General features: G+C 48.5%; 1 protein-coding gene across 3 annotated transcripts in view; it reads right to left on the reverse strand.

Annotated features, from left to right (window-relative positions):
- Positions 1-12230, reverse strand: part of ATP9A (ATPase phospholipid transporting 9A) — a 131436-nt gene that overhangs the window by 81527 nt on the left and 37679 nt on the right. For all 3 annotated transcript variants that reach the window (XM_086702498.1, XM_086702499.1, XM_086702500.1), the window contains exon 4: positions 11093-11201. In XM_086702498.1, the coding sequence (XP_086558624.1) occupies positions 11093-11201 (109 nt within the window). The remainder of the gene's footprint in view (positions 1-11092; positions 11202-12230) is intronic.

Raw genomic sequence — 12230 nt, forward strand, 5'->3', positions numbered from 1 at the left:
AGACAGAGTCGCCCTTTTCTTCCTGGGGAGTTTACCAAGGCATTGCTTGCAGGAAGGAAGATCATAAATTCAACATGGCCCTCTGTGCCAATGAACTTTTCCTTCACCTGAGCTTGCCCCAGCTTTCCCAAACATAAATTTACACATTGTCTCTGGTTTTATTACTAAAATTTAAGCCGGCGGACTGAGCCAAACGATCACGGAGCCCGTGTTCCAAAGTTGCAGACCTAGCCACAAATCTTCTTTTACGTGTAACTCAAAGAGGAACGTGCATCTCAAGTCTTATTAAATAATTACTATACACGTATATGTGTGGATGACGGCAGGACGGAGGACAAAATCAGGAGGGTTATGCTGGAAGGGTGGATGGTGATTCTTTCTGGAGACATAGGGAATTTATTCCTTTCTCCAGCGCGTATGCTTTCTAAACTCTTCACAGTGATTTTTTTGTTTGTCTGTTTATAAGCAGGAGGGGCTCTTCCAACAAGAAAAAAAAGAAGAACAAATTAAATTAGCTCAAACTTTTAAGTGACCAGAGCCAGATCTTTCCCTTCTACGACGGAGTCCTGATTTATGATCAGCTAATGTGAACCCTGCCTCTCCCTGTCCATCTGCTCCACCTCAACAAAAACCCCTTTTAATCCGCTGTGCATGCCGAGGAGTCTCTGCCTAAGGCCGGCCGGCGGATCCTTGAGACAAGCTCTTCTACTCTGTGTGTCATCCACCGTCTGGGGAAGGGACCAGCGGAAGCCACTTGGAGACCTTCGCGGTGGCTCCCTCATTAGCATTTCAGCATTGGGGGGTGGGGGGAACCTTGCAGCTTCAACGAAGGGCTATCCTCAGCCTCCCACTCTCTAGAGCTAATCATGCAGTCTTGACCATAAATTTGGACTTCCCTTTCCATACTGCCATTTTTTTTTTAGCCATCAAAAAGGCACGGTTCAGGCCTGCGTGCAGGACACATGGTTAGCGTGTGTCTAGGCAGGTGTGTATTCTGAATGAGGACAGACATAAAGCCAAAAGGAGAAAAGGGGGCAGGAGCAAAAGAGAAAGGAAAGCAGATACCAGTGTGTATGTTCCAATGGTTACTGGGCTTTCCATCAGCCACGCCCCACAGCTGGCTGCGGAGGGACAAAAGGAGCTCGAGGTGGCCCCTGCTGCCGCCGCCAGGGCCGGGGCGGGGGAGGGAAATGAGGGGGGAGATGGGGACAAAATGAGATCAACTAGCCAGGCACTGGGGGCTGGGATTAACTCACACGATGAAAAAGACCTTCAAACCGTGGAAAGGGCTCCAAACACACGACTCCTAACCTTACATTAACAACTATTTTGAGTTTTCTACAAATGGAAAGAGAAGGGAGGGAGGGAGGGAGGGAGGGAGGGAGGGAGGGAGGAAGGAAGAAGGAAGGAAGGGAGGAAGGGAGGGAGGAAGGGAGGGAGGGAGGGAGGGAGGGAGGGAGGGAGGAAGGAAGGAAGGAAGGAAGGAAGGAAGGAAGGGAGGGAGGGAAGGTGAGAGGGAGGGAGGAAGGAAGGAAGGGAGGGAGGGAGGGAGGGAGGGAGGGAGGAAGGGAGGGAGGAAGGAAGGAAGGAAGGAAGGAAGGAAGGAAGGGAAGGGAAGGGAAGGTGAGAGGGAGGGAGGAAGGAAGGAAGGGAGGGAGGGAGGAAGGGAGGGAGGGAGGGAGGGAGGGAGGGAGGGAGGATGGACGCAGTTAAGCGTCTGACTTTGGCTCAGGTCACAATCTCATGGTTCATCATGAGTTCGAGCCCCGCATCAGGCTCTGTGCTGACAGCTCGGAGCCTGGAGCCTGCTTCCGATTCTGTGTCTCCCTCTCTCTCCCCCTCCCTGACTCATGTTCTCTGTCTCTCCAAAATGAATAAACGTTAAAAAGTAAAAATAAAGAAATATGGGAAATACAAATGGCACATCTCCAAGGACTACTACACGTCTCCAAAGACAGCAGGACAGCTCCTCCCGCCCCTTCTCTGCCTGGAAGAAGACACCCTCCCCAACACCCCACCGAGAAGTTAGCAGACACAGGTACTTCCCTTTTTTCTCTCATCTTCCCTGAGGTTCCTAAGGCGGAAGGAGAGCCAGCCCCGGGGGTGTGCGACCCGTGTGTTCACACAGGCACCCCCATCCCAACCCTTGAGTGAATGAAAGACCAGTTATCAAGTTAAAATTCTTAACTTTTCAACCAGGAGTCCTGCATTTTCATTTTGCTCCGGTTCCCACAAACAACGTAGCCACTCCTGCAGCGAACTACAAAACTGAAAACACCGAGTGACCTCTTTGGTGCACAGCGTACAGGAAAACCTGGCCCCGTTCTGAGAACTGAAGGCCCAGAACTTCCCCCTTCCCAGACCGCTCTCCTCTTCTGGTTCTCCTCACACCCAGCCTCCCACCTCCAGCCTCTGGGATTTTCAGATACATTTGCAGAAACTTTACAGAAGTTGGGTAAGAGATTTTTACAAAGGTTAAGTGGGAAACTGTCTGCTGGCCACATCCTAAATCATTAAATGCCTTCTATAAAATAAATTTATCCCTTTCAGCTTTCAACACTTTACCCAAGTCACCTCTGGGCCTGAGTTTATAACAGGGAACAAAATTCCAATTACGAGAGCTGTTTATTTCTGTAGAGATGGACCCCAAGCCTTTCATAAGCCAAGCTATTGAGCCCAAACCCTGCTTTTCATGGGTGACAGCTTCAGAATAAGACCAGTTTGTCTACACTGCAGGGAGAAACCAGATGTTTCCCTGGAGTCCAAACAAGCAAATGACAATTCAGTCAAACTGCAGAACGGCCCGCAAAAAAAAGAAATTTCTTAAAAATAAATTCCGGGGCACGAGCATGTGTGGGCCTATGTTTTGACCCCGAACACCTCCAGCCCTCCTTTGATTTTCCATTGTGCATGCAGGATATGGATCGCTTTCGTAGCCGCATCTCCACACACCGACCCCGGTTAATGTATTACTCTTGAACTCACACTCTGTGACAGTGATGAGTTGTAAATTTCCTGGGGTTGACATTAAAACGCCTCTACAGACCCGGCAGAGTTCACAGGTTTAAAGCTGAAATTTTCATAATCCGAGAGAGTCGTCCGCATTCCCGAGAGCCTAAGAAAAGACTGTTATTTGAAAACAGGCAAGGGGTTGAAAAGCATTATTATAAATTCCATGGCCACTTCCTAGGGCCTTCCTCTAAAATAGCGGGAACTTAAAAAAAAAAAAAAAAAAAAAGGCTGAGGCTTAAATGTAACAAGTTTATGCCCAACAGAGGCTTTTAAAATAAATATATAAATGGTCCTCCCTGCTTCTGGTGCCCAATAATGAAGAAACAGAACAACAACACCCCAGCGTCAGGGGTATTATCTTTTGGGAAAGATAACAGCTTAATGTGTATGTGAGATTGTTTTCAGGTTTTTTGTTTTGTTTTATTTTGTTTGGCTTTTTTTTTTTAATTTTTTTTTTTAATGTTTATTTATTTTTGAGACAGAGGGAGACAGAGCACGAGTGGGGGAGGGGCAGAGAGAGAGGGAGACCCAGAATCTGAAACGGGCTCCAGGCTCTGAGCTGTCAGCACAGAGCCGGATGCGGGGCTCAAACCCACGAACCGTGAGATCATGACCTGAGCTGAAGTCGGACGCTTAACCGACTGAGCCACCCAGGCGCCCCTTTTTTTGGCTTTTTTAATTAAACAACAGATGAGTTCATCAACGATTTGCAGTAAAGAGAAGTTGAGCGCTTTGAAAAAGCGAAGAAACCCACGGGTCTGAAATACCTTGGCATGTCTCGGAGAACGGTATGAGAAAAGTGTCTTGCAAGATCTGTTTTAAATAAGACTTGTAAAAGCAAATGCTTTGGGTCTTCATGAGGAAAGCTTGGGCAGGGGAATACTTTGCTTCCCAAACTGGATTTGAGATCCTCAGTCAAGGACTTTTGTGGTACTTTTGCCGTGGTTACTATCAAAAAGACCATTCACTGTAATTCTCTTCTCTCAAAAAAGTATAAAACAGGGGTGTCTGTTGATCCTGGGTACAGGGACTACTTAGCGCCAGGCCGTGCGGATGTGATCTCTTCTTCTGGCCCCTGCCACAGCTGTGTCCCACCAGATCTCGGTCAGGCCAAGAAGCCTCAGAACCTGATCCCCCTCTTGGCATTTACTGGAGCAGGAGGCATTAGGGCAGTGCTGTATGTCTCGTGCCTGGGACTGTTCAATCCAGATGTCAGCAGGGATAGGAGGAGTAACCCAGAGCCCTGGGGGAAACGGGGTCCCAATGGTCAATACAAGGTTCTGCTCAGTGACTGCACATTACAGCAAACTGGAGAAGGGCCAGACTTCTGCATGAGACATCTCGCTATAAGGCTTCTTACAATGGAGGTCTCCCAGAAACCCTCCACACAATTTTCCACTTACCCAGGAAATATTTCCCCTCTAAATGCACAAAATCAGGGTGCCTGGGTGGATCAATCGGTTAAGCGTCCGACCTCGGCTCAGGTCATGATCTCATGGTTCATGAGTTCGAGCCCCATGTCGGGCTCTGTGCCAGCAGCTCAGGCCTGGAGCCTGCTTGGATTCTGTGTGTGTGTGTGTGTGTGTGTGTGTGTGTGTGTGTGTGTGTGTGTGTGTATCTCTCTCTGTGCCTCTCCCCTGCTCACACTCTGTCTCCCCCTCTCAAAAATAAATAAACATTATAAACGCACAAAAGCATGTTGGTGTACTGTGTTGGGGTTTGCATGGATTAATAAATATCTGAAACTTGAGGAAAATACAATTAAAATTTTTTAAAAGTATAAAACATAGCTTAGTGTTCTCCCATGCCTGAACAGAGTTTATACTATGAAAAACACAAACAGTACTTGGGTTTGGGAGCACGAAGTTCCCATTTAGTTAACTACCCACGAGCGAAACAACTCTCCATTAATGAATGCATCTTCCCTTTATCGTCGTACCTTCTCCTGATAAACTTCAATGGAATACAAATGCCAAAAAGAAAGACACGTATATCCTTTGACCTCAAAATTCAGTTACATGAACCACAATACTAACAGTCCAAAGCGGATTCTGAAATAAATTGGAAAAAAAAAAGATGTCACTCTTAAGCGGAAATGAGACCCTGAGGTTATTCTATCACTAGGAAAGGGTGAAGAGACCCTTTCCAGAACTATCTGGAAAGAAATGGGGGAGATGAAAGGTAGCAGCTGGGTTTCAACACCATACATATACCCCAGAACTGAAGAAAGGCGGATTCTCTCCATTTCACATAGACTTCCAGCTTATCGCTTCTGGCTCGAGGCATGCCCAGATGTCCCCAGCAGGAAAGAAGCATCCAGCAACTGTATTCATTGTGCCTCTGTTTGCACTTTCTTTCAAAGCTAATTATCCGTGTGCCTCATTTAGCTCCTGATCACAAGTTAGTCTGGGCAAACATTCCTGGTTGAAGATCTCATGAAAATGCAAAGAAATCCACTGCCCTCAGCACCCGGGATCATCGAGGCAAAGCACTCCACCCCCCAGATTTCAACTTTTGGTTGGAGCAAGACCCAAGGAAGAAGAAATAATCCCTTTACTTATTATTCCCTCCCCACCCAACCCACATCCTTCCAGTAACAAAAAGAAGTTTTGCCGAGTCGGCTACCACTTCAAGCCCCCTTCTTCTTTGGCTTTGGGATGACAGTGCCACTGAATGCTGTTAGAGGAGACCCCTCAACTCACAAGAACCTCCCTCCAGTCTCTGATCACGCTGCAAATGCACATTTCAAGGAGGAGAAGAAATGCTTAACTATCCCAAAGAGCCGTACTGGGTTTCCACCAACTTTGTCTAACGAGTGTGTCCACCTTGGAATGAGGGTGCTGGGGTAACAAGTCCCTTTGGACTCACAAACGTGTTTTGACATTCTTTAAATCTGAGAGCACTTCTGTAGCGTACGTATAAAGGCTGAATGTCGTAGCCACGGTTGAGATACCCTGGGTGAAGGTGCTGCCCACAGCTCCCGGCACACAGTAGGTGCCTAGACCCACAGGCCACGGACGTGCATTCAGACAAGCCGGGCTTCAAGTCACAGTCCCGCCCTGAACTAGCTGCTGCTCCCATCTGTAAAAGCCACCTGGCTGTCTAAGAAATTACACCCTAGACCTGCTTCAACACGTAGCTGGCTTTCGGTGGGTCATCGCTCATTTTTTTCTACTGCTTTCCAACGTCAACAGTATTTTTTTCTTTTTTTGTAAAGAGTTGCAATTTTAAAGTTTATTTTTGAGAGGGTGAGACTGGGGGAGGGGGAGAGAGCGAGGGAGAGAGAGAGAATCCCAAGCAGGCTCCGCATCGGCAGCACAGAGCCTGACGCAGGGGCTCGAACCCACCAATCCTGAGATCGTGACCTGAGCCGAAACCAAGAGTCAGACGCTCAACCAAATGACCTGCCCAGGTGCCCCTGGACAGTATTTTTCAAACACTTCCAACACCAACTTCTCCCTGTAGCATGCCTTATCCGTGGATTCCCAGACCATAGGATGGGCTTTCCCACAGTTTCCAGGCCCTCACTGGCCTACATGATCTTCTCTGTTTTCCCAGGAGGGAAACTCAGGAAATACAGCCTAAATGGGAAGAACAAGATGGACAAGATGGAGCCAGAACCTGGGGTATGTATCCCACCCACATCTCACCTGTGGCCTTTGGAAGGAAGACTCTTCACCACGGCCTCTCTGTGCCTGTGTGATCTGGGAACTAGCACGGGGCCGCGTGCTCAGAAGGGTCCTGTTCTTGGTTTCGTGCTCACCTGCTGCCATCTTGAAATTCTTAATTTCCTTTATAAGTTTATTTTACTTATTTTGAGAAAGACAGAGAGACAGAGAGAGTGTTCCAAGCAGGCTCCACACTGTCAGCACGGAGGCCGACTCAGGGCTCAAACCCAAGAACCGTGAGATTAGGACCTGAGACGAAATCAAAAGTTGGACGCTCAACCAACCGAGCTACCCAGGCGCCCCCTCAAATTCTTAAATTTTTGAACAAGGGCCCCATGTGTTCATTTTGCACGATGCACCACAAATCACGCAGCCAGTCCTGCTCTCTTCCACCCTGTAAGACTTACGATGAAGGTCACCTCTTCTGAGAACACCTATCACCTCCTCTCTGATGGGCCCCCATAACCTCCCGTGGCCCCTGGCTCATACTTCCATTTATTTATTCACACCACCAACATTTAACGGACCTCTGCCACAATACCATCAACACTGCCTTTCTTGAACACACACCAAATCCCGGGCACGGTGTTAGATTCTTCTCGTACGGGAGTTGTATGTAGAGCAACTCTGATAAGGTAGGGCACTGTTATTACCCCCGACGTACTGACAGGTTAAGGATGTGCCCACGGAGCAGAGTGTAGGGGGAAGCAGGACTCCTGAATCAAGGCACAGCACAGGCTCAGAAACACTACTTTCTTCAACTGTCATACATTGTGCTCAGAACCAGGAACGCTGTGGTGGAGAAAGGGGAAGTTCCTTGACGGCCACCCCACTCCCACACCTAAAGTGTAATTATTAGTTGCATTTTTTTAAGTTTATTTATTTATTTTGAGAGAGATAGAGAGAGAGAGGGAGGGAGGGAGAGAGGAAGGGAGAGAGAGAGAGAGAATCCCAAGCAGGCTCCACACTGTCAGCACAGAGCCCGACGCGGGCCTCGAACTCACGGACCGCGAGATCGTGACCTGAGCCGAAGTCGGCCGCTTAACCGACTGAGCCACCCAGGCGCCCCAGGCCGGTCCTTTAAAAAAAAAAAAAAAAATTTTTTTTAATGTCTATTTATATATGAGAGAGAGAAAGGCGGAGTGTGAGGAGAGGGTCGGGGAGAGAGGGAGACACAGAATCCGAAGCAGGCTCCAGGCTCTGAGCAGTCAGCACAGAGCCTGATGCGGAGCTCAAACTCGGGAACTGGGAACAATGAGATCATGACCCGAGTGGAAGTTGGACGCTTAACCGACCAAACCACCCAGGTGCCCCTGGCCGGGCCTTTTCAAAAATGTCAATGTTGTATCCAAGAAAACCCGGGATATGTGCCAGCCTAGAGGAGATAAGGAGCAAGGACAAGTAAATGTCACTGGCAACTCTGTACTGGTTTCTGTACCAGAAGAAAAAAAAAATGCTGTTAAAAACAGGGCATTTTTGATGCTGGGGGGTGGCGGGGGGGGGGGGGGGGGACCAGGACATTTTAGGAACAAATGGCAAATTTTGAGTAAGGGCTGTAGATTAATAGTAATGCGCCACTGTTAAATTTCCCGATTTTACAACTGTACTGTGTTACGTAAGAGAAATGCCCCGCTAGGAATTAAACACGGAAGTACTTAGGAGTAAAGGGAATGATGTCTGCGACTTAACTCTAACGATTTAAGAGCGAGAGTATTAAAAAGCAAATATGGCAAAATGTTAACAACTGATGTATGCGCGGTGAGGAGGGTATTGGAGTCAACCACAGGATTTTGTAACTTTGTTTCTCGTTAGACACTGTTCACAAAAAATCTTTTCAACTCAATCGGCACAAGTACTGCTATCGTTAATCAGGAAGTGATATCAGAATGTAGGTAAGTGACGCGGCCCGTATAATCCAGGGATCAAGGACTTGATATTTTGGCTTCTAGCCGTGTCTCAAGTCTAAAAACGGTGTTGAAAAATACATTTTTAAAGATATCACGGGATACAAAAGAAAAGAGCTCTGCATGGACACACACACACACACGCTTGTTTCATTTTGCTTTTGAATTTACTAAACGAAGATCTTGGTGAAAAGCCTCACTCAAGAAAATAGTAAGTAACTAGACAGGAAGGTGAAGAAAGCTTTCTTTCTCTTCCTCTCTCTGAAATCTTCCAGTTGGGCCTTCACACTCTGCTCCCCGCCTCCCCACTAAAGCGTGTCAAGTAACTATACTCACCTCCATCACTTTCTCAGCTGACAGTTTCTTCAGTGCTTTGGGGGGGGGGGGTGGCTTTCAGAACAAATGGCCAAGCAGGGGCTGGGTCAGTGTTCAGAACTCTGCTCGGTTTCCCCCATGGCTGCATTGGCATGACAACAGAAACCACGGGCCACAAAAGGAGACCGACCGACAAAGGAAGACAAGTGTTTAATGCTGGAGCCATCTGCCAATTCTCCTAAGGATCTTTTCAAGAAGTGAGTGAAGCTAAAGGAGGAGGCGAGAAGGGAATCTGCAGGGGAGGGCAGAAAAATCATTCACGGGAGACGCGATTGCAATATGAAAAGGACCAAAGAAGGTTTGGAGCTAGGACAGATGAATGAACGGAATCCACCTAAATAGACCCACAGCACCCTCTCCAATGGGGCTTTTGTCGGTTGCCTAGCATTGTAAATGTTATAGTCAGAATATGTTATTAAGGGAGGATTTAACATACACGGGCCACAAAAAACACCCTGCGGAGGGGTCTTCTGATTACCCACGTGGAAAGCCCAAGCCACCTGCCTTTGCAAAGACGACACTGGGTTTTCTTTCTTTAGGCAGCAAGATGTCCTAAATACAGTAGTTTAGCCATAATAAAGCATTTTCATGCCAACGCTGCACCCCCCACTTCTCCCAGAGACATTCTGCCAAATGTTAAGACCACCAACTCTGAAAATTATTTAAATGCACCAAAACAAAATACCTTCATGCCCTCGGGGGATTAAAAAAAAAAAAATGTGAGCCCAAAACATATTCCTCCATCAATATTAATAGAAAGAAAATAAAACCCTGAAACCGTGTGTGAGCGCCTTGGGGAGACTGAGGCATCAAAAGCAGTTCACCCTCCCTGAGACACCTATCTACCTCCTGGTTTTCAGAATTCTTGACGTCCTGAAGGTTAAACACGGCTTTCATCCACCTCTGCTGCTCCTAAAACATTATCAGTCCCTGAACGGCCTGTCATCTTCAGGGACTTTAGGTAACAGCCTCTTATTTCTGAACACAGCCTTACAGGTTATCTCCTGTAGAATTTGTAGTTGAAACACAAGTTAACGCTGGCTGGATTGGTAGGTGGGTTCTCAATGGGGATATTCAGGAGTTTGTTTGTTTTTAATTCCACCAATTTAAAATGCATGTGCCTCCGGGCGCCTGGGTGGCTCAGTCGGTTAAGCATCTGACTTCAGCTGAGGTCATGATCTGGTGATCCACTGGCCCTGTGCTGACAGCCTGGAGCCTGTCAGATTCTGTGTCTCCTTCTCTCTCTGCCCCTCCCCTGCTCACGCTCTGTCTCTCTCTCAAAAATAAATAAACATTAATTTTTTTTTTTTTTTTTTTTTAATGCATGTGCTTTGCAAGGGATTCAGTGCTTAAGGGCTATCTGGTTGCTTCTTTGGTCAGACTCTCCACCTTAAGTTGTAGGATTTTTTTTTTAATTTTTTTAATGTTTATTCATTTTTGTGAGAGACAAACAGAGAGCGAGTCAGGGAAGAGCAGAGAGAGAGGGAGATGCAGAATCCAAAGCAGGCTCCGGGCTGTGAGGCTGTCAGCACAGAGCCCAACGTGGGGCTTGAACCCACCAACCATGAGCTCATGACCTGGGCTGAGGTCGGGGGCTCAACCGACTGAGCCACCCAGGTGCCCCAAGCTGGAGGATTTATAAGATGCCCCTCAACAGAATCCTCAGAGATGCAGCTATAAACCTGGCGCCCACTTAAAAAAACTAATGTTGCAAAGTTGTGGCATTAGTTTCGTAATGTTGAAAGAGTATCTTTCAAAGCCTCACTCCCCAGAAATACGTAGGAGAGACTCCTAGCCTCCGCAACCTGCAACCTCAGCACGGACAAGAGGGGCCCCTCCCTCCCTCCCTCCTCAGCCAGCCGGGGGACAGGGTCAGCCAGAGGAGGCTGCCCAACGAATGGGGTTTAAATCCAGCCTGATGCACAAGTCAGCCACAGGCCAGGCTGCAAGAGTGACCCGTGGCAGCCTACAGGGGGCAGCCTGAGTCCCTCCAGGCCCCGGGCACACGTTGGCCTCCCGGGTGCCAGCAGCCGAGTGACTGTCCCGCCATGCGGTGTCCACACACCCGCCGGCCCCTGGCCTTGACCTCTGCTCCCTGACTGTCCGCGGCCCTGGGGGAGCCAGGAGGCTGACCTCTGGCTGTGAGCCGGCTGAAGATCTGGCAGTTGACTTCTCTGTCGCGTACATAACATCGGATCTCCTCCACCGCCTCTCGGATGACAGTGACGGCCAGCACGAAGCCCTGCAGAGACAGGGGAGAGAGGGTGAGCCCCGCGGAAAGTGACTTCCCTCTCCTGGTGCTGGGGACAGACAAGGCCAGAGGCCACACGGGACAGCAGCAGGGCGGGTCCTGCCAACCGCCCCAAATGCACCTGCCCCGGCAAGCCCACTTCTCTGACTCCTTCCTCCACACATACCCTGGGGAAACACTGGCTGACGCACACAGACGGGAGCATCCCTACCCACCACCACGGCAGGGTTTCTAAGAGTCAAGAAGGTGGTCGGTCCACAGGCAGTGGCCGAGCGATGGTACCTGGTGACATCTGTACCTCATCCAGCGGACGTTACTGGAGGGGTGTCACGGCCCCACAACAACCCTGCTCTTACCACTGCGGACATGAGGGCTCTGAGGCACAGAGAGGTTGAGTAATCTTGCCAAGGACACAAAGCTCCTAAGTGACAGGCAGGACACTGGCTCCGGAGTCCTTGCCCTTAACAGCCACATCGTTCAGTGTCCAGAGAAACGTGGAAAGGAGATCAGCCAACAACACAGAGCACACCCGGCCCAGTTAAGAAGAGTGAGAGCCATCACTTTTGCACTGACCTCCCAAGTAGGGACATCAACTCTTCGCCACATACAATGTAACCCCGTGCATACAAGCACCAACCGCAATGACCACAGTCTGCAAAGAGTTTCCAATTTCCTTAACCAGTGGCTAGATTCCTACGCAAGGAAAAGACGGGAGGGAGAGGGAAGGGCCAAAGGGGACTCCAGTCTTCTCTGTAACGCTTTCAATCCTTCTAAAGAAAACACATTGAGGGACGAGCACTGGGTGTTGTATGGAAACCAATTTGATAATAAATTTCATATATTGAAAAAAAAAAAAAAGAAAACACATCGAAGTATTGATTGCATAAATAGCAGCTAATAAAAAGAACACTGAAACTGCCCGACCTTTCCCGGGTCAGGTACCTCAACTCATACAAAATTTGGCGGGGGCTGGGGTGTGAGTCAGCCGTAACAGGAAACCTATTTCCATCCAGATTCCTC

The sequence above is a fragment of the Puma concolor genome, chromosome A3, assembly GCF_028749965.1.
Source record: "Puma concolor isolate L17-30 chromosome A3, mPumCon1.1.hap2, whole genome shotgun sequence".
Classification (NCBI taxonomy): domain Eukaryota; kingdom Metazoa; phylum Chordata; class Mammalia; order Carnivora; family Felidae; genus Puma; species Puma concolor.